Source organism: Equus caballus, chromosome 6, assembly GCF_041296265.1.
Source record: "Equus caballus isolate H_3958 breed thoroughbred chromosome 6, TB-T2T, whole genome shotgun sequence".
Lineage (NCBI taxonomy): Eukaryota > Metazoa > Chordata > Mammalia > Perissodactyla > Equidae > Equus > Equus caballus.
In genome coordinates, this window is record NC_091689.1 from 81,386,875 (window position 1) to 81,409,724 (window position 22,850).

Here is a 22,850-nt window from a genome sequence, read left to right on the forward strand (position 1 = left end):
TGGGAGGGGGAAAAGAACCTTCAGTGAAAGGGAATAAGACATTGTTTTGGGGCCCAACACAAAGAAAGCAAAGAGGGGAGCAGTCAGGAAGGTGACTTTCGGGACCTGAGAAGCAGCCTTGGATTTTGTTTTGTGATTTAAGTCCAAGATGAATGGTATGAACCAGAGTAGTCCAGAGGAAGGTGAGAGATCTCTGTTAACTGAAAATATCTAAGAAAACTTATTGTAAGAGGCAGAACCTGAGCTGAGCCTTGAAGGATGATGGGTGGGCTTTTCTTGATGTAGCATTTTATTGTGGTATTTCGAGAAATAAATAATAATTTCATGATTCAATTAGTTACTTGGGATATTTAATTTTTCTTTAAAGACACTGCCCAAAGTTGGTATTTCTCTCACTTTTTGAGTTTTGATTTGATTGGTTTTTAACCAGATCTCTTCAGAATAGCATGTTCTAAAGAGCCTCCACGTTTTTGTACAGTCAATTCCTCTACCCCAAATACCTTCCAACCCCCTCCCCCATACACACCTTCAGGGAATTGTTTATCGTTAGAGACCCAGCTGAAGTAGCACCCTTCCTTTGCTCCCACGGTACAGTACTTTCTACTTTTCCTCTGATATTATATCTCATACTCTGTTTGTCATAATTAGTTTGTACTCTCAATCTCCTGTGCAGTCTCTGGCCCATAGAAGACATGTAATGTTTGGTTAATAGATGTGGTTAAATATAATAAGCTCTAAAATGTGTTTTCCAGTGTTAAGAACTCAGCTATCTTATGTGCATAGGTACAATATGTATTTTGTTAATTGAATTTTTATTTGTTCTTAGATGTCATTAAGAGGATCTGCGCCAGTGACAATTGTACCTCTTCCTGGAGAGCAAGTACAGGTTCAGGGGGTCATCCAGACAGCTCAGTCTTCTGTAATTCACCCACCACACGTGCAAACGGTACAGAAATTCAAAGACTTAGTGGTTGAGAGAGGGGACTTTTATACCCTGAGTCTTTGGACACATGGAAGTTGCTGTACTTAGAATATTATAAACCAAGATAATAAAGTTGTCTTAGAAATTAGACTATAGAAAAAAATGAGGCAAATAGAAAAGTTTTAGAATTTCTAGTTTCATGTATGTATATACTACCCAGTGAAAATACAAGACAATTTTGGGGCAAGTTTTAGAATTTGAAGAATGAATGGCTTTCTTAAGAGAAAGCACTTTTTTATCCCAGATACCTTCATGAAAAGAGAGAATTCTGAAGCAAGGGTGATGTGAGCATATGGAGGTCAAATAAAAGAGAGTTCTCTCATAGTAGAGGAAAGTCTCATTTATATCTCTCTAGCTTCATATTGACACCTGACAACAGTAGGAAGGAAAGAGCCATCCTGGGTTCTTTTTCTTTCTACTCTTTCTCCCCATTTTGTCGTCTGGCTCCTGGGAGTCTCAGAACGCCTCTGGTTATCTCTCATTTTTCGAATCAGCTATCCTGGAGAAAAGCTGTATACCTCGTTTTTTCCTCCTGAATCTACAGTACCTGGCAGTGTTGTCAGCGCTAGAGCTGCATCCTTATGTGGTTTTCTATATGAAAGGTGGCTGCTGCATGGATTTTCGAGTTTTTCTGTGAAGATTTTACTCTTAGTTGCTAGTGCTGTCATTAAAGAGAAATACTTGATCTTAGTTACCAGTAATCTCTTAGTTTTAGAAATTATTTTCTTCTTGAGTTCAATTTAGGGAGAAACACTGAAAATAGTGAAAGATTTAGATTAGAAATGGTATATCCATGATACTTGAGGAAACATAAAAGTCGCTTATTTTTCTTATTACTTTAAGTTATTATTCATTACTGTTATTATTTCTTTATTAGTATATGTGTGGCCAGTTCTTTATTTTCTATCAAAAGATATACATTTAATACAAGATATAAATAAGTAGTTGTACCCTAGAACTTGTGTTTGAAAGAGATTATAGAAAGTAAAACAAACTCTTCTGGAAATTTAAGATCTAAATCTAAACAAATTAGGTAAAGGCTTTCTGTAGAGATTAAGGAATGTAGAGAATTGATTATGTCCTTTCTGGAAACCTGTTTGGATTATTTTATTTTTTAAAATGAGGATGAAGTCAGGTGTGAAATGCAACTTTGGGCAAATGTTGGGAAATTTAATACATTTTAAAAATTGAAAATAACTTGTTTTCTCAATTGTAAGATATTATTATAACTTAAAACTTGCATATGGTTATTGTGTTGATGTAGTTTTAAAGAGTTTATTAATAATAGTTAACATTTAATGTGTGCTCGCCATGTGTCATGCACTAAATGCTTTACATGTGTTAACTCATTAAGTGTGAAGTGAGACAAAGCTAATTATTTCAGATTTTTAAATTGCATATGTTCATACTTGCCCTTCCCGGTGACCTCTATCTTGGTCTGTTCCTAGTCCTTGTTTTGCTTTTCCCATTAGCAGCATTTGACATCGCTGATCATTCTTTTCTCCTCAATATACTGTTTTTGCTAGTTTTCCAAAGACACCTCTTTGTTATTCCTCCTGCCTCACTGGTAGCTTGTTCTTGGTCTCATTTGCTGGTTCTTCCCAACCTCTTAATGTTTGAGTGTTCCTGGGTTTTGTCCTTGATCATCTCTATATTTATCCCCTTATTGAGCTCATCCAGTCTTTTGGCTTCAAGGGCTATCTAAAGAGCTCTGACTCCCAAATTTCTATGTCTAGCCCAGACCTCTTCCCTGACTCACAGGCTTCTATATTCAGCAGTTTCCTCAATGTCATTATCTAATAATTAGATGTTAGGTGGTGATCTAATAGCATTTCAAAGTTAGCATGTCTAAAATCCAAATCAGATAGCATTAATGATAAAAAAAAAAGCGAAAACAAAAACTTAGAGTAATGTGCATCAGTATAGAAATAGGGTAGAGATCAGAGACTGGTCTTTACAACTCTAGTGAAGTAGTCGTGCTCTGTTTTGGGGATAGACTTTCTTCTTAGGTCTCAGCCTGCTGTATTGTATGTTCCTTTAATTAGTTTTGGATCCTGAAATAAACTTTCTCCTTTTTCCTTTTGTTCCTTTCTTTTAGACCTTAGATTTATTAACTAACAAATTTGGGTGGCAGGAGACAGATCATTTTTTCTGAAATCAAAAATTAAATTGGATTCTTTTTCTACCTGCATTGTTCCTCATAGTAAAACCAGTTCTGTTTTTCAGGTATCATCTTTATCAGAAAGTGAGGAGTCGCAGGACTCATCTGACAGTATAGGCTCCTCACAGAAAGCCCACGGGATTCTAGCACGGCGCCCATCTTACAGGTGAGTACTCTTGTGTCAAACTCTGGATGTGTTACCAAATGAGTTTGAATGCTGCTGTGCACAGCAAACTATATAAAGAGGGAGCATGTGTTTGTATACAAAGGGAATTGTTAACAGAGAGAGATTTGAGCCAGATTATGTGTAGGGCCCAAGTTGCTATGCTGAAGAGAAATTTAGACTTATCTTCTGGCAAAGTATTACATTTCCCTATTTACTTCTAGATAGTTAACTCGAATAGCAATATGAAAGAAGGACCATAATTTTTAGAAATTGAATTACTTTGTGTTCCCTTTCTTAGCTTCTTAACTCTGGGCCTTTGTCTGTCCCTTTGCTAAAACCCATTCTTCTACGTTCTGCATAATTCCTGCACATACTTTAGGCCTCACTTCCTCCTGGAAGCCTTCTCTGATTACCTTTTCTCCAACTTGCCAAGACCAGGTTAGGTCTTTCTTCCATAGCAGCCTTTTACTGACCCCTGTTACAGTACTTATGTCATCCTGTTGGAATTCTAGTTTACTTAAGGGTATGGTCCACGTATTATTTTTTGTAATCCCAGGGACTAGCAGAGCGACCATACAAAAGTAGCTGCTCAATAATTGTTCAGTGGAGAGCTGGAAGTAGTACAACTAATTGACAAAAAGCTGTTGAAATAATATGAGTGATTTCATGTGGGTAGTGGGATATCTTTGGTATGGGTAGAGTTGAGAGACTTCTGTGGTAGAATTGACCAAACCTGGTGACTAGATGGTAAGATGAAATGGTATCTTTGAAACATACAAACAAATGTAGTAAGATTTTAAGATGTTAGGAGAGAACTATGGGTAGGGTATAGTCATTCCTGCCTGTATATAAGTAGGAATAAGTAGGAAAGAATTCTTAAAAGATGTGATTTGGGGGGCCGGCCCTGTGACCGAGTGGTTAAGTTCACGCGCTTTGCTTTGGTGGCCCAGGGTTTCACCAGTTCAGATCCTGGACGCGGACATGGCACCGCTCATCAAACCATGCTGAGGTGGCATCCCACATGCCACAACTAGAAGGACCCACAACTAAGAATATACAACTATGTACCAGGGGGCTTGGGGGAGAAAAAGGAAAAATAAAGTCTTTAAGAAAAAAAAATGTGATTTGGATTACCACCAACCTGATAAATTTTGTGAAACAAGGGCAGGAAAGGGTTTTGTAGGGAAGGAAAAGAGCTGCTTATGCTGAGGGAACTGTGTAATCAAAGGTGGACTGTATGATAGGAAGGAGGTTGGCCTGTTCTGGGAACTGGGAACTTAAAGTGCAGGGAGGAAGAGGAGGTTTAGCCAGAAAAGGTAAAGAGGAGGCAGATCACTTAGAACCTTGTCACCATGTTAAGCAATTTGGACTCTATTGAATAAATAATTAATGAACAGACAGAATTTTGTCTGTGAATTTTTTGGGGTAAAAATAAACCCTACTAAAAAGATAATCTGAAACTGCTAAAAGCTGAAAGAAGTAGTCCATTGTTAGCAAGCATCAGCAGATACAATAAACAGAATTAAACCCCTAAAGAACTTCAGATAATAAAATTATCAGGGAATATAAGTATAATTTGAATTATTAAAGATATAAAGAAGGAATCAAAACCCTAACACTAGGATAAGAGATTAGGGGGGATTTAAAAAATAACTGAGTAAAACTACTGGAAATGAAAAGTATAATTGCTAAAGTCTATTGAGGAATTTTAAATAAATTTTAAGCAGACTAGATATAACTTAAGAGAGAATTAGGGAACTGGAAGATAACAGCTCTGAGTAAATTAACCTAGAATGGATCACAGAAAGATCAAGAGAAGTTAAGAGACATGGAAGGTAGAGTGAGAAGGTCCAACATACAACATACATCTAATAATACTTCCAAAAGGAGAGAATGTGGAAGAGCACTTCCAGCTGCTTTTCTCTCTAGGAGAGAAAAGGTAATGACAGAAATTTCTAAGACATGAATTTCTCAGCTTTAGAAAACAGAGTCCTCAAAAAGATAAATTAATATAAACCTATATCTACATGTTTCTTATGAACTAAAATTGGAGAACATCAAAGATAAAAATAAGATCTTAAAAGTTTCCAAGGAGAAAAGACAAATTACCTAGAAAGAAGTGATCATTACACTGACAACAGATTTTTGAATGATAACGTTAGAAGACAATGAACTAAAATCTTTAAGTGCCAACAGAAAGTAACTGTTGGCCTGGAATTCTATACCCACGCAAACAGTCACTCAAAAACAATGGTGAAATAAAAATCATTTCAAACTGATTTAAGAAATTACTAGAATGTATTCTTCAGGAAGAAGAAAATGAAACTAAATGGAAAGAATGTGAATGTAAGAAAGAATGGTGAACTAAGATATTCATATAAGTTACCATTGACTTTTTTAGAACAATGATAATGATGAATTTGGCTAGTTTAGAAACAAAATGGAAAGAAATGTTCCAGGCAGAAACATGTAAGACAAGAATGGCCTATTGCAGTCTTGTATTGATTACCTTTAGACTTGCCTTAGACTGTTGGGGGCAATCACCAAAAGAATACAAATAGAAGGTTTAATTTCCAAATGGTTGGACTCTCCCAGCGCAAAAGAGTTAGTTCGTGGATAAAATACTTGTTAATGTGTTGTGCATTTATAGGAAATAATAGAAATCTCTTATCACTCCCCTGAAAACATAAAAACCATATAATACAGATACCTGAGCTGAAACCAGAATGATAAGCAGAAGCAAGCATGAAAACCTCTGAACCTGAGATTTCTGTACTAAACTGGGATTACTGCAGGAGGCTAGAACATCTGAAAGGAAGCTTCCCCAAGTAAGCTTTCTGGACTACTAGAGATTAGGATCAACCAAATGTAAATTCATAGTCAGAAATCATCAAAAGTACAAGGAAATAAACAACCATAAGTGAGAATCAGCAGAAACAATATATAATCGACTCAATAAATTCAGAAAAAGTATTTGATAAAATTCAGCACCCATTCATAAATTTTTAGCAAATAAGGAATAAAAATGGGCTTCCCTAGCATACCTAGACTTTGAGAACTGAACTATATATAGGACAGACTGTGGCTCAAGTGCCTGTAGTTTGTACATTGAAAACTACAAAACCTTGTTGAAAGAAATTTTAAAAGATATAAATAAATGAAAAGACATCCCACATTAATCAACCAGAAGACTACATATGAAGACAAATAACCCAATTAAACAATGTGGAAAGGATTTGAATAAACAATTCTCCAAAGAAGATATACAAAGGATCAGTAAGTATATGAAAAATATTCACCATCATTTATCATTAGGTAAATGCAAATCAAAACCTTGATACCACTTCAGACCCACTAGGATGCCTAAAATCAAAGAAGACATAGTTGGTAAGGATGTTGAGAAATTAGAACCCTCACACATTGCTAATGAGAATGTAAAATGGGACAGTCGCTGTGGAAACAGTCTGGCAGTTCTTCAAAATGCTGAACATATTTACCTTAAGAGCCCCTACTTCCATACCCAAGAGAAATAGAAATATAATAAAAACTGAAGTGACTATATTAATATCATACAAAATAGACTTCAGGTCAAATAAAATTTACCAGAGATAAGGGGGTCAGTTCACCAAGAAGCTATAACAATCCTAAATGTGTATGTACCTAATAACAGAGCTTCAAAATACATGTCTCAAAAAGTAAGAGAACTGAAAAGCAAAATCAACAAATCTACAGTTACAATTGAAGATTTCAGTACACCTGCCTCAGTATACAACAGAACTTGTAGTCAGAAAATCAGCAAGATTACAAAAGAACTGAACAATACCATCAACCAGCGAGATCTAGTTGACATTTTTAGAACGCTTCACCCATGTGCACAAAGAACAACCACTAAGAAAGACACCTCCTGGGTCATAACAAACCTTAACAAATTTAGAATTGAAATCATGCAAAGTATGTTCTCTGATCACATTTGAATTGGACTAATAAAACCAGTAAACTAATAAAAAGCAATAAGTAATAAAACCAACAATTAGACTAATAAAAACCAATGACAGAAGGACAACAGGAAAATCTTCAAACATGTGGAAATTAAACATCACACTTAGAAATAATCCATAGACCAAACTGGAAATCTTAATAGAAATTAGAAAATATATATTTTTTAAAGGATTTTTTTTTTTTTTTAAGATTGGCACCTGAGCTAACAACAGTTGCTAATCTTTTTTTTTTTCTTCTCCCCAAAGACCCCCAGTATATAGTTGTCTATTCTAGTTGTGAGTGTCTCTGGTTGTGCTAGAAAAAAATTTTTTTTTTTGAGGAAAATTAGCCCTGAGCTAACCCTGCCCATCTTCCTCTACTTTTTATATGTGGGATGCCTGCCACACCGTGGCTTGCCAAGAGGTGCCATGACCGCACCTGGGATCCAAACCAGCGAACCCCGGGCCGCCGAAGCGGAAAGTGCGCACTTAACTGCTGTGCCACTGGACCAGCCCCTAGAAAATATTTTTAACTGAATGAAAATGAAAATACAAAATAACAAAATTTCTGGGATGTAATTAAGTCGGTGGGAAATAATTAAAGGAAAATTTATAGCATTAAATGTTTATATTATAAAAGAAGAAAAGTCTCAATAATCTAAGCTTCCACTTTAAGAAACTATGGGGGGAAAAGTAAAATAAGCTCAAAGCAAGCAGGAGAAAGGAAATAATAGAGATGAAGAGCAGAAGTCAATGAACTTAAAAAGAGAAAACTAATAGAGATAATCAGTATAACTGAAAGCTGGTTCTTTGAAAAAATCAATAAAATTGATAATCCTATAATAAGTTGGGGGGAGAAAAAATTAATATAAAAAGAGGTTGAACTTGAGGTTGAAGAGGTCATAGGGGACAAGTTATAGCCTTGTAGGCCATGCCATTTATTCCGAGATAGGGAGCCACTGCAGACGAGTGATTTATCTGACATTTTAAAAAGGTGACTGGTGCTCTGTGGAGAGTAGACTGTAGCAAGGGAAGGGTAGCTACAGGAGGACCTGTAGAGGCGACTGAGGCTGTACGGTCAAGAGTTGCTGGTAGCACGGACTCGGGTGCAGCAGTGGAGGGAATGAGCGTGAGTAAGATTCTGGATCTATTTTTAAGATAAAGACAGATTTGCTTATGAATTGGATACAGGTTATGAGAAAGAGAGATTGATTCCAAAATTTTTGGAGAATGGAGTTGATATTTACTGAAATAGGGAAGACTGCCAGGAGTAGAAGGATATCTGACATTAGATTTTGGATCTGTTAAGTTTGAGGTGCCTATTAAATGGAAGTATTCAATACACAATTGGATTTAGGAGTCAGGAGAGAGGTTGGGGAAATATCATTTGAAGGATCATCAGTATACCATGGGACAGATGAGATCACCAGAAAAAATATAGATAGAGAAGTCCCAAAAACGGCTCCCTAAGGCTCTCTCCAAGGTTGAGTCAGGAGGATGAGGAAGAACACAAATCAATGGTAAATATTATCTCTAAATGCTCTGTAGTAAAAAATAAAGTAATACATATGGGAATGATATGCAACACTTTTAGATAATGGTACTCTTTGAGGAGGGAGAAGAGAAAGGAAAAGGATTGGGTGGTGACATTTTGGTATATCTGTAACTTAATTCCTATTAAAAATAAGATGTCTGACGAACTCTGTATAATTCCACTCATAGGTGGAAGTTAAACATGTAGACAAAGAGAACTGATTGGTGGTTACCAGGGGAAAGGGGAGGTCGGGGGAGGGCACAAAGGGTGAAGTGGTGCACCTACAATACGACTGACAATAATGTACAACTGAAATTTCACAAGGTTGTAAACTATCGTAATCTTAATTAAAAAAAAAGATCTCTGAAGCAAATATGGCAAAATATTAGCATCTGTTGATTCCTGGTATATGGTTTATAGATATTTTATTTTCTGTGTTTTTCTTTATGCTCAAAATGTTTCATAACTAAAAATTGAAAAAGAAATGGGCACAGCATTCCATAGTCTCATGCTTGGCTGGCTGCATTAAGACCGTGTAGGCAGCTTGTTAAGAGGATTCTGGAGCTCTCTCCTCACCGGCTCACCTATCTGGATTCGATAAACCTCTCCAGATGATTCTAGTACATAAGCAGGTTTAGGAACCACTGTGACTCTTCTACAAATGCCTAACACAGAGTCCTATGGGACTGCCACCTCCTTTATTCTCTAGGTGGAACTTAGGTTAATACAGTCTGCAAGTGTAAGAACTAAACTAAAACTATTTACTGAACTAAAATTATTTGGCCTCGAATACAGAAGACCTGTAGCAATTGTCAAATATTGCAAAGTAGGGCATGGATACAGAATCAGGGTTAAGCTTAAATTTCTCTAGCTTCACTGGGTGGAACCAGCTTTGCGTCTGAATAAGGAAGGGCTCTACCTGTTCAGTAATTGAATGGTTTGCTTTTTGGAGATTGGAGATGCCTTATTCCTAGAAGTAGGGGCTGTTAGGAGTGTTAGAGAGGGAATTCCTGCATTGGCTAGAAGATTGATACAGATAACACAAAAGATCCCTTTTCATGCTAAAGGGTTTTTTTCCTTTGTGATTCTTGTGTTGTTGTTTTCACATAAGTATTTCAGTGTTTCTGATTTTTCTACAATGAACATGGAATTCTTGAGTAAGCATTTCTTTTTTTCTTTTTTCTCCCCCCTAGAAACAAAAAATGCTTATTTCTTCCTTCACTCCCACTGTGTTTTGGAAGACCCTTCTTCTCAGCAAGCAATCTTTTTCCATCCTCTTATTCCCGTCATGAGCCCCATTTACCAAGTCTGAGGGATGCCTGTGGGATATATTTACTTCGTGTTAAAATAAGCAGTTTTATTTATCACTGATACTCTCTGCATTTTGTAGTAGTATTTCTAATCTCATTGTTTCTTCCTGAGAACTATGAGTTTCTCTTCCACTCTAAGGTTGTAGGTTGAAAAATTAAATTTGATCTTTCTAAATGAAGGTCACTAACACTATTTAGAAAATGAATAGTACCTTGTTAATTAATGAAATACCTCACAACGGAGCCCTCTCTCTTGTAGGGGGAAGAGACATTTCATATCTCTCCAAGGGCCTTGTACGTTGAAAGCTACTCTGTATGAGTATTTGTTCAGTTTTTCTTTTCAGGTAGCCATAAACTAAAATATATTTGCCTACAGTACTTCATTATAATAGGATTTGCTAAACAAAATGATTCCTTGACACAACAATTGAGGTGTCTAGTAGCTTATTGTACTTTTAACCTGAGATTGAAAAAGGTTTAGCAATTTCTTTTTGTAAAGCTGTTCTCATTACCAACATTAATAGAGTTCTGTTTTTCACAGAAAAATTTTAAAAGACCTATCTTCTGAAGACACACGGGGCAGAAAAGGAGACGGAGAAAACCCTGGAGTTTCGGCTGTCACTTCTATGTCTGTTCCAACTCCCATCTATCAGACTAGCACCGGACAGTACAGTACGTATAGGAATAAATTTCCACATTATAGACATACAAAAACTAACTTCGTGTAAAGAAGTGGTGCGTAGAAGGACTGTCGTACTTTAATAGTGGTGATTACTAAAGGATAACATTTTGAGCCAGAAGTAATGTAAAATACTTTTTTAGCATTATCTCATTTACTCCTTACAACAACTTTGTGAGTTAGGCAGTTACCTATTTATGAGGGAACTGAGGCTTAGAGAGTTAGATAATGTCCCTAAAGTCACACAGCTTGTAAGTGATACAGAGCTTATCAATGATTACACTTAATTTCAGCTATAAGTCTATGAGTTTTGACAAATACATGGAGTTGTCTAACCACCACCACAATCAAGATGTAATCCCATCACCCCAAGAATCACTTGGTGCTGTCCATTTGTAGAGAATCTCTCCTGCCGCTCCTAATCCCTGTTCTTGAAGTCTGACTGGCTCTTGCCACAAAATCCATGTCCCGTCTGACTGCCTCTCGCCATCTCCAGTCATCGCAACACCTTGGTCTACACTCTCATCTGAATTATTGCAGAAGGGTCCAACTGGTCGTCTTGCTTCCGTTCTTGCTCTCATAGGTTTCCATACTGCCACCAAGGCAATTTATTTAAATGTCAATTAGATCACACCACTCTTGCTCAAAATCCTCCAGTGACTTTTCCATCACACGCAAGGCATTACATTCAGGATCTGGCCTTGCCTACCACTCTGATCTCATCTCATCTGCCCCTTGATGGCATTCTGGCCACACAGACTTTCTTGCTGTTCTTCAAACATGTGAAGCTTGTTTCCAGATCGTTGGAGTTATCCCCATCGCCTGACATGTTCTTCTCCCGGGGCTTGCATCCTCACTTCTGCTATGCTATGCTTGTGTCACCTCCTCAAAGAGACTACTCCTTTTAAAATATGTTGCTTCTCCCTTTAGTTTTCTTTCATTTCTTATATTTTTATAGCATTTATTTATAATTACCAAAAGAATCCATATTAGCTTAATTATAGATTATACGTAATGTAGACTGGCTTATTTATGATCTCTTCTCAAGGAATGTAAGTTCTTTGATGGAAACAGCTTTGTCTTGTTCACAGCTGTATCCTTGGCACACAGGGCCTGTCACATAATAGGCTTTCAGTAAAATTTGTTGTGAATGAATGACTTAAAGAATATATATAAAATACCTCTGTGAGGACACATAAGAAACCAGTAACAGTGGTTGCAAGGAAGGAAATTTGGGAGCAGAGATCAGAGGCAGTTGGGAGGTTTACTTTCATTTTAAACAATACAATTTTTTTTTTTACCATATGCAAAAAAATTAATTTCTAAAAAAAATTTTAAGGCAGCATATTTGCAAGTTAAAAATTATTTATGATATATTAATCTATATTATTATTCTAAAACCCTTAAAAATTAGAATTATGAAAACTACATAGAAACTTAGGCTAATATTTCATGTTATAATTGAAGTAAGTGCAACGCAAGGTAGTATTTAGGGCAGCATGATCCAATAGAACTTCCCTGATGACGGACATGTTCTACGTCTGCATGGTCCAGTACGGTAGCCACTAAGCTGTGTGTGACTTGTTGAGCACTTGAAATGTGTCTGGTGAGACTGAGGAACTTAATTTTTTATTTTGTTTAATTTTAGTTAAATAACCATTTGTGGCTAATGGTTACCATATCAGACAGTGCAACTTTAGAGTAAATTCAACCAGGTAAATACACATGTTAAGTAAGAACAGGAAGATATGTTGCAACAATGAAAATGGTTCTGTATTATCACATATACTTAACATCAAAAGATGTATATTTATACATATGTGTGTTTAGATACACATTTTGATATATATTAATATATCAGTCTATATGAGCATATGAAAGGATTAGGAAGAATGGAGTGGGAAGTGGCCAGTGGAATAAATAGGGATAGATAATGGGACTTTTTACTTCTATAAATATATATGTGTATTGCAGGAAAGGAGATCGAAAGCGATTGCTAATATAAGTTTAAAACAAATCTCTGCATCTAAAAAATTTTAATGTCTTCTAAAGTCATATAAATTAAAGTACGTGGAATATTTGTTGTGTTATAGTTGGGGAGGGATAATTAGAAACTCCTGAAAAAGCTATTTTCAATTAAAACACACACACAAAGTATATTTTGGCTTCCTGGTAGCCAAAGCATAACAGGAAAAACAAATGTTGCATAATTATAATCTGAAAAGAAAGTACAGAGATGAGACATTAGATTCTAAAGGAGATTTATTATGTGGGAATTGCATAACGCTAAAATGTTTTCTATTTGATCATGCCTTATGGGTGTTTCATTTAAGGTTTGAGGGGAAAGCATTAACATAAGTATAATTCAGTAAAAAATGCATGTGAGGAGCTTAGTAATGTGATCTATATAGTGGCTTTCTGATGACTTAACTTTATTGGTGATAATAGATTACATTTTTAAAATATGACTTAAGTAAATAACATTTAATATGTTTAACAGTGGTTACCACTAGAGAGGAGCTAAGAAACAGTATGAAGATTTATTTTTTCATTATGTAACCTTTCATCCTATTTGAATTTTTTCCCATAGGCACACTTGTCTATTCAAAAATGTTCTTAAGTTACAATCTTTTTAATGCTTCGTTTGAACAAAAATTACAAACTATGTTAATGTTTCCTTCTACTTATTTTTCCTTTAAAAGTTAGCCATTGGTCCCCTCTTCTAACGCCCCCAGAACTTCTGTGACAGCATTATCAATTAGCATGGAGTGCTCCATAGAGCCCAAAATGTGTTTTGACCAATCAGTTGTATTGGACAATTTGAGTCTAAATTTAAGATTAGTGCATCTGAACTATAAAATTTTATTAAGAAATGCTGTTTTATTTCTTTTACATATACTTTACCCAAGGTAGTCAATAGTTATCAAGTGGAACTACTTTCAAACCTGTTTTAATAAGTAGTGTTTGTTTTTTTCACCAATCCTTTGCAATTAGTGTATTGTATAGCCTTACAATAGCTATGTTCTCTCTTTGGTTAAAGTTGCCATTGCCCCAAATGGAGCCTTACAGCTGGCCAGTCCAGGCACAGATGGAGTACAGGGACTTCAGACATTAACCATGACAAATTCAGGCAGTACTCAGCAAGGTACAACAATTCTCCAGTATGCACAGACCTCTGATGGACAGCAAATACTTGTGCCCAGCAACCAGGTGGTTGTACAAAGTAAGTATGCGTAAGTGTCTATGGAAAGCATCTCAAAGTTCTTTCAAAGACACTTATGAATTAATTCATTCTTCTGACCACACAGCTGCATCAGGTGATATGCAGACATATCAGATCCGTACCACACCTTCAGCTACTTCACTGCCACAAACTGTGGTGATGACATCTCCTGTGACTCTTACATCTCAGACAACTAAGACAGATGACCCCCAATTGAAAAGAGAAATAAGGTTGATGAAAAACAGGTAGGTAGTAAAATTATACTGCCAGAATGGATAATGTTTTTGCAAATCTTGAAACATAATCAGATGTTAACTGGAATTGTATATTAGAAATGAGGGGAGAGGTTTATATCAACTTTATTTTACTGAGTGTTAGATTATGTCTAGTTCATTTCCAGTGGGTCAGTGAGTCCCATTGCTCAATCTCTTCAGTTAATATATAACCTAAAGTGCTTCCATTTTTATTGTGTGCTTTGAATAGCACTGTTAACCAAAGCTTTTCAAACAAGATACTTTGTTCTTGTTGGGTTGACAAAGTCAAATAAAAATAATTTGCTGCTTGCCGTTGACTATAGCAAAAAGAGCAAAGAATTAATGGAATTCTGCATAATACCTACTATACTTACTGACACACAAATGCTCTTAAAAATAAATTTTGATTATGAAAACACAGCAGTAATTTAACCCCCAGAAACATTTACTTTCATGTTAAATGTATTTTAAACATTGCTATATGCACTATTCTTACATCAGGCATGAAAAACCACTGGTTCTTTGAGAAAAAGAATATAACGCTTTTGCCTCTGCAAAGTGTTCAGGGGGAAAAAAAGAGAAAAGACACCAGTAAACTAATAGGAACAAAAAAGGATAAATAGCCACAGATACAACAAATTTTTAAAAATTACATTAGGATTCTATTTTCTGCTCCTCACCAATGTTAGAAAATTAGAATAAAAGGATAATCTTCTACAGCGATAAAAATTACCATAAAAGGACCAGATGGATGCATTTAATTACTTCAAGATAAAATGTTTCTTTACTAAAAATTAAGAGCGAGCATCAATGTAAATGAACTTGATAACAAGGCAGGGATTGTGTTGTTTTAGAGGTTCCAACAAACACAGTAAGATAAGGAAATGAAATAAGTTACGTAAATATTAGAAAAGAAGAATTGTCTTTCTTCGCTGATGATATGTTTGTGTACTTAGGAAACCCAAAAGTCTTCTAAAAAATTACTTGAATGAGACTTCTCTTTCTGAGAATATGACCTCAGCTACATAATATTTTTGAAAGCTTGATGAAATATAAAAACCTCCTTTTAAATGATTGGATGAGCCCGCAGGGAGGTAAGAGAATCTCTTGAGTTTATGGAGGAACCAGAAGCACAAGATCAGGAGGTTAATAAGCACTGAAGCAGCCCCTAGATCTCCCAGAGATAAATTCAGATCTTTGTGCTTGGTATGGCTTTGGTATGCAGAGGGGACTAGGGACAGAGCCTGGGGCCTATGCAGGCTGGGGAACTAGATCAGAGATGATTCTTCATGAGGTCAAAACCCAAAAAGTGCTACACCCATAAACTGAGAATTGTAGTTTAAAAATGGGTCTGGGTCCATAGCGCCCCCAATTGCTTAAAAGAAAGCAATCTCAACACAGGCTTTAATGAATTCTTGTACATTGAGTTCTAACAAATACAAATTGAAAAAATCACAGGCTACCCAAGGAATTAGGGCTGCATAATATGTGCCAAGCATTTACGTAATTTTCACAATACTATTTCTTTTTTTTTTTTGAGATGAGGAAACTGAGGCCTAGAGAGGTTAAGGTACTTGCCCAAGGTTGCATTGTATAGCAAGTGGTAGAGGTAGGGTTTAAACTCACAGGTCCAGATTTCAGAGTCCGAAGTCTTAGATAATACTACACTGCCTTTCAGGAACAAGAGTCAGCAAGCAGAAAGGGCAGACAAATGACCGAGTTTTGTAAAGTCTTCAGTTATCTAATGGAGAAAGGGAAAGAAGTACGCCTGCTATATTTAAAGAAAAAAAGGATGTCACTGAAAATCATCAAAGATCAAGAGACTATAAAAATGATAAAAACAAGGGGCTGGCCCCGTGGCCGAGTGGTTAAGTTCGCGCGCTCCGCTGCAGGCGGCCCAGTGTTTCGTCAGTTCGAATCCTGGGTGCGGACATGGCACTGCTCATCAAACCACGCTGAGGCAGTGTCCCACATGCCACAACTAGAAGGACCCACAACTAAGAATATGCAACTATGTACCTGGGGGCTTTGGGGAGAAAAAGGAAAAAAAATAAAATCTTTAAAAAAAAAAATGATAAAAACATGGGCTGGCCCAGTGGCAAAGTGGTTAAATTCGTGCACTCCTCTTCAGCTGTCTGGGGTTCGCAGGTTCTGATCCCAGGCACAGACCTACACACCACTCATCAAGCCATGCTGTGGTGGTGTCCCATATACAAAAAATAGAGGAAGACTGGCACAGATGTTAGCTCAGCGACAGTCTTCCTAAAGCAAAAAGAGGAAGATTGGCGACATGTTAGTTCAGGGCCAATCTTCCTCACCAAAAAAAAAATTGGGAAAAGAAAAATTGTTATTATTAGCAAAGATATATTCATCTGCTTAGAATATCTACATTTACAAACTGTTTATTTGAAAGCTTGAAAAAGAACCAGTTCTCTTCAACATTGTGCTAGAAATTCTTGCCAATTTAGTAAAAAAGGAAAAAAAGGGAAAAAAATTAAAAGGATTTAAATGAAAGAAGTAAAACTCTTACTGTTTTTTATAGATTGCCTAAGAAAGAAAAAGCAAATGAACTTAAAAAATATTAGAGAAGTAATGAGTTTATAAGGTTGCTAGATATAAAATCAGTTTTCAAAAATCAATTGTATTTCTTTATATCAGCAATAAAGAGTTTAGTAATTATTTTTAAAATACCATTTGTATTATCAACAAGTATACTACCTGTGAATAAATCTAACAAAAGGTGTCCAGGAAATTTATGGAAAAATGTTAAAATGTTTTTGAAAGACATTACGGAAGATCCACATAAATGGAGAAATATACTATGTCCATAGATATGGAAACTCAGTATTATAAAGATGACTATTTTTCCCCCAATTGATCCATAGATACAATGCAGTTCCAATCAAAACCCAAACAGGTTGTTTGAAGAACTGACAAGTTGATACTAAAATTTATAGAAGAGTAAAGGGCCAAGAACAGCCAAAATATTCCAGACAAGAATAAGGTGAGGAGATATCAAGTTTTATTTAAAGCTGTGATAATTAAAATAGTGTGATACTGGCATTGAGATAAACAAAATGACCAGTGAAATAGATTAGAGAGCTCAGAAACGGGTCCATGACCACGTGAACCTGATATGACAGGGCAGGTGATTAGGGGAAGGAGGGCTCTTCGTACATGGTGCTGGGATAAATAGTTATATGTGAAAAAAATACTGGATTTCTTCCTCACACCGTACACAAAAATCATTCCAGACATCATTTAAAAGCATTAATGTGAAAGATGAAATTTGATAACTTTTAGGTGAAAATATATAATCTTAAATGGTTTCAGGTATAGGAAAAGATTCCTTAAAACAACTCACACACAAACATTAACAAAAGATTAATGAATCTTCATTAAAAATAACTTCTGTTCATCAAAAGATAACATAAAACAAGTGAAAATATAAGCTTCAAACCTATAAAAAATATTTGCAACATATCTAACCAAAAAAAACTTGTTTGAAGACATATAAGTATCTTCTAAATTAATAGGGAAAGTTCAACCCAACAGAAAAAAAATTGGCAAAGTATATGAATAGGCGTTTCTCAGAAAACACAGGTGGCTAATAATCATATGAAACATTGTTCACCCTTATCAGTAATCAAAGAAATGAAAATTAATACCACATACTTGGATACCATTTGTCCCCACCCAAGTGACAAAAATCTTAATGTATAACCAGGAGTTGGCAAGGATTTGGAACAGTGGAATTCAGCTGTTTTACTCTGTGTTTGTGACTGAGAGAGACTTTTGCAGGAATTATGTATAAGAATGTTAATAGGAGCAAAAATCAGGAAACAACCTAAATATCCATCAGTAACAGAATGGGTACATAAATTGTGGCTATATTTATACAATGTAATAGTGTTCCTTTGTAATGATTGAGTGAATGGTCACATTAACATGAATAAATATTAGAAAAATAAAGTTGAGTGAAAAAAGCAAGCTGCAGCAGAATACATACAGTGTGATATTTTATAATAAATCTAAAAAAATAAGCAAACCAAATGATAAATAATTTAGGGGCATATACATATGTACTAAAGCTATAAAAATAAGCAAAAGATTGAAACTAGTGATTGCTTTTGGGCAAGAGGCTAGGGGGATTATGGAATCAAGGAATAGAACAGAGGGCCCTTCAGCAGTATGGATATATTCTCTCTTATTAAATTGGGTATTAGGTTTACATATGTTCATTTTATTAATATGCTTCATAACTTAAGTCTGTACTACATACGATCTGTTGTGTGTATACGACTTCATAATAAAATGGTTTAAAACTACAGTAATTTATAAGGAAATTTAGTAAAGCGTTTTTCTACTATGAATTACCATCTTGAAAATAATAATGGGAAGTAATATTACATTCATCTTAGTGACAAAAACCATAAAATACTTAGTAAACTTAACAGGAAAGGCATAGGATCCACATTTAAAAAAATCTAACTAAGAGGTAATACAATATCTGAACAAATAGAAAACTTACGGTGTTCTTGGATGAAGACAGTTAATATAAAATGTTAACTCTTCCAAAATTCACATATATATTTAATGTGATTCAAATTAGAATCTCTATAGATCTTTATGGAATTGGACAAAATAAACAAAGTTTACATGGAAGAAATAAGTATCCAAGAATGGTCAAAAACAAAAAGAAGTTACTTATCTTGTTAGGCATTGCAGCATACTCTAAAGCCATTGTAATCAAAACGTGGTATCAGCAGAGGGACAGACAATAACATTAACAAACAGGATAGAAAGCCCAGAAATAGCTTCTTGTGCGAGTTGAGTACACTTGTAGAGGATGACTATTCAATAAACAACACTGACACAGTCAACTCCACATCTGGAAGAAAATTAAATTGGACTCCTGTTTTATACCATACATAAAAGTAATTCCAGCTGGATTAAAAACTTAATTGTGAAAAATTAAGCGATAAAATCTTTAAAATAAAATTTAGAGAGAAATACATAGTGCATGGCATTTTAATCTCAGCCAAGAAAAAGATGCTAAAAAAGACCATTATGGCATAAGATATAAAAATATCAGAAGTCAAATGGGAGATTAGAAAATAATGTAGAAACAGATAAAGGATTAATATGTATAATGCACATAGAGTTCTTAGGTTGTTTGTCTTTCTAATAATTTCTAGTTGTAAAATGGGCAGAAGGTATGAATGGACGAAGGGTGTGAATAGGCAGTTTACATAAGAGCAGATCCAAAAGACCAGTAAACTTTTAAAAAGATGCTCAATCTCACTAGTAGTTAGGGAAATGAAAATTAATTAACAATGAAACGTCCACATGGCAAAGATCTGTGTACCGCCATAGAAACATTAAAATGGTGTGTGTAAAAAAGCAAGTTGCAGATATCTACAGTACATATTATAAAAAAATACTCAATACTTTTTACTTCTATATGTATATAAAATTTGTATGTGACTTCACAGAAATAGTCTAAGAAGACATGTACAAAACTGAGTATCAAGCACTGTTTGTAATTAAAACTCGATAAATATAAATTAAAGAATCTGTCAAAAGTTAACCAGAGCGGGGCTGGCCCGGTGGCTCAGCGGTTAAGATCGCACGTTCTGCTTCTCAGCGACCCGGGGTTCGCCGGTTCAGATCCTGGGTATGGACGTGGCACCACTTGTCAAGCCATGCTGTGGTAGGCATCCCACATATAAAAGTAGAGGAAGATGGGCACGGATGTTAGCTCAGGGGCAGGCTTCCTCAGACAAAAAAGTTACCAGAGGACCCATAAATTTCACTCCATGGTATTTAGCCAAAAGAAGTGGGATATATGTTGACAAAGAGACTGGCACAAGAACATGCATAGCAGCTAAAACTAGAAACAGCCCAAGAGTATGGATCAACAAATTGTGGTGATAGTCATACAATGGAATATGCCCAAGAATATAAAGGAGCAAACCACTGCACAGCAACTTGGATGAGCCTCAAAAATATACTGAGTGAAAGACGAGACACAAAAGTACGTCCTATATGACTCTGTTATATGATGTTCTAGAATAGGAAAAACTTCATCTGTGGTGATAAAAATAAGAACAGTAGCTGCCTGGGGACAAGACTGATCAGGAAGGGGCATGAGGGAGCTTTCTGGGGCAATACAGATGTTCTATGTCTTGATAGGCATGTGGGTTACAGGTATGTGTATCTGCCAAAACTGAATTCTACACTTAAGATCTGTGTATTTCACTGTATATAGATGATACCTTAATTTTTTAAATGAGGAAAAAAGATCAGGGAAAATTGCTGAAGTATATTTACCATTTAAAGAATGTAAACTTCTTTCTAACACTGGTTTTTAATACTTGTATTTAGAGAAGCTGCTCGAGAATGTCGCAGAAAGAAGAAAGAATACGTGAAATGCCTGGAAAATCGAGTTGCAGTCCTGGAAAATCAAAATAAAACTCTAATAGAAGAGTTAAAAACTTTGAAGGATCTTTATTCCCATAAAAGTGTTTGATTCTTAAGACAAAATATTTTTGTGGACTTGCCTAAAAATTAGATGGATTTCTTTTCTTTTTAGTGGAGTTTTATAAATTAAAAGGTCAACAACGAAGCTTTTTATTTAGCTTTTGCAACTCAAAGATATCTTATGCAAGAGATCTGGTGACAGAGGATGAAGCGGAGAATGACCTCAAGGAAGTTACTGGCGCAACTGGAAGCTCTGTAAAAATTAAACGTACTCAAGAAGCAGGAAGTGAACTTTCACTAATTGGAATTTTCTAATTAACAGTAGTTGTCAATAACCCAAAAATGGCAGATAAGATGAAATTTGGTAAATTGAATTTTTAAAAATAAATCAATTTACCCTGTAGGTTTGCATTTCTTACTGTTTCCTAAAATTTACCTTTTCAATTTTGTGTGTGTGTGTGTGTGTATTTTATTTCTGCCAATAAATTCTAAATTACAAATAGAAAAGCTAATACATAACTCAATATATAAATTATGTGTTCTGATTATCTATTCTTGTTTTATTGTCAAGTCTTTTTAAATGGGTTTTTAAAAGTTTGTTTATTGGACTCGAGAGGGTTTTTGAGGCCTTGTCCTCAAGGCGTCTAAGGTACATGAATGGAGTGCGGTGATTTCATAACATTTTTCATCAGAATGGAAAGAGAACTGTTTAAAAGTTTGATACTTTTAAATAGTTTGTTTTTTGGTTACTCTGGGAAAGGTGATTTTCTACAGATATAAATTGGTTTTTGATTCTGTAATTCTGTATGCAGTTGAATATACATTACTTACTCTGTTGTGCTTTAATAGAATGGAATGTTTACAGGCCCTTGAGATGATATTAGAGTATTTTTCAAAAACCTTCTGAAAAGACACATACCAAAGTTTTCCAAGAGGATTTTATAACTGATTTAATGTAAGGTTTATCAGATTCTAAAATAGTACAGTTAAGGCAATTTTCTGTTAGAGACTATTTTGTAATGTAGTGAATGGTACATTTATAAGAAAAGTGACTGCCAATATATTTTTATAGTTAATCTTTATAAATTCTAAAGTTGAGTTTTTAATGATTATTTTAAATGTTTATATAGTTTTAGTAAAAAAAATATTTTGCATCTCTCAAAGTATCATTTTTATATTATGGGAAGTAAAGTTTCCAGATTGGCTAATATTTGAATTGTAAGTTTTGTATGCAGTTTATCCAAAGTTCAGAAATGCTGTCAGTACACCAGTGTTTAACCTCTGTATTCCAATTTGTATACACTTTGTACTGCAAAACTGTTGTGTGCTTCTTATACAATATGTATCATATTGTCTATGAAATTAAAGAACATTTGATAAAATTAAGTTTGCTGAATGTAAAATATATTGCTTGAGATATGAATGACAAGCTTCCTGATAGCCATTCTGTTAATTATACTAACTATAATGCATTTCTAGTTTTAAAATGAGGATAAATTTACATTCTAGTCTACACTACCTATTTTAAGAGGGGGTATGTTTATATTTTTTTATTCAGTCAGAAGCAATTATAATAAACTAAAGATAGCTAAATTCTTTTCTTCTGCAAGTATTGAGGATGTAGTTACAGAGACTGTTATGTAGAAATCTTAACCCAATTCATAAATTTGTGATTAATCCTAATGAAAAATTTCATTAACAGGGTCTTTCAAAATATGACTCCATTCACTTGGCAGCAGTTGATGAAAAGAAAAAAATGTCTGGTCACCAATGGGATTGCTTATATTACTTACTACCTTGTGTAAAGGCAGAGTCTCAAACTAGTGGCCCATTAGTCGTGAAGACTATGAAGAGGTATGGGGTCACTGGGTTATATCAAGAGTGTTTTAAAAGATAATATATTGGGCAGATGTTATGCTTGACTGCAACAGAGATAGTCTGGCTCTTAGTGCCTTAACAAACAGCGGGACATCCACAAATATTTGTAAACTCTCCGCTGCCTTCAGACTTTGGGTGTAGGGCCTTGCTCACTAGATCAAGTTACCTAGTCTAGCTGTATGTCACAGGCATGGGCAAATCAC

The 22,850-nt window shown here is 35.2% G+C and overlaps 1 protein-coding gene across 25 annotated transcripts in view; it reads left to right on the top strand.

Moving 5' to 3' along the window:
• Positions 1–22,155, top strand: part of ATF1 (activating transcription factor 1) — a 47,170-nt gene extending 25,015 nt beyond the window's left edge. For 11 of the 25 annotated variants that reach the window (XM_070271412.1, XM_070271415.1, XM_023643555.2 and 8 more), the window contains 6 exons: positions 827–946; positions 3,209–3,309; positions 10,672–10,802; positions 13,850–14,032; positions 14,118–14,277; positions 20,674–22,155. In XM_070271412.1, the coding sequence (XP_070127513.1) occupies positions 827–946; positions 3,209–3,309; positions 10,672–10,802; positions 13,850–14,032; positions 14,118–14,277; positions 20,674–20,818 (840 nt within the window). In that variant the 3' untranslated portion in view covers positions 20,819–22,155. Of the gene's footprint in view, positions 1–826; positions 947–3,208; positions 3,310–10,671; positions 10,803–13,849; positions 14,033–14,117; positions 14,278–17,171; positions 17,291–20,673 lie in introns of all 25 variants that reach the window. The other 14 variants (XM_070271422.1, XM_023643558.2, XM_023643559.2 and 11 more) reach the window with 2 other exon arrangements.
• The last annotated feature ends 695 nt before the right edge of the window (positions 22,156–22,850 follow it).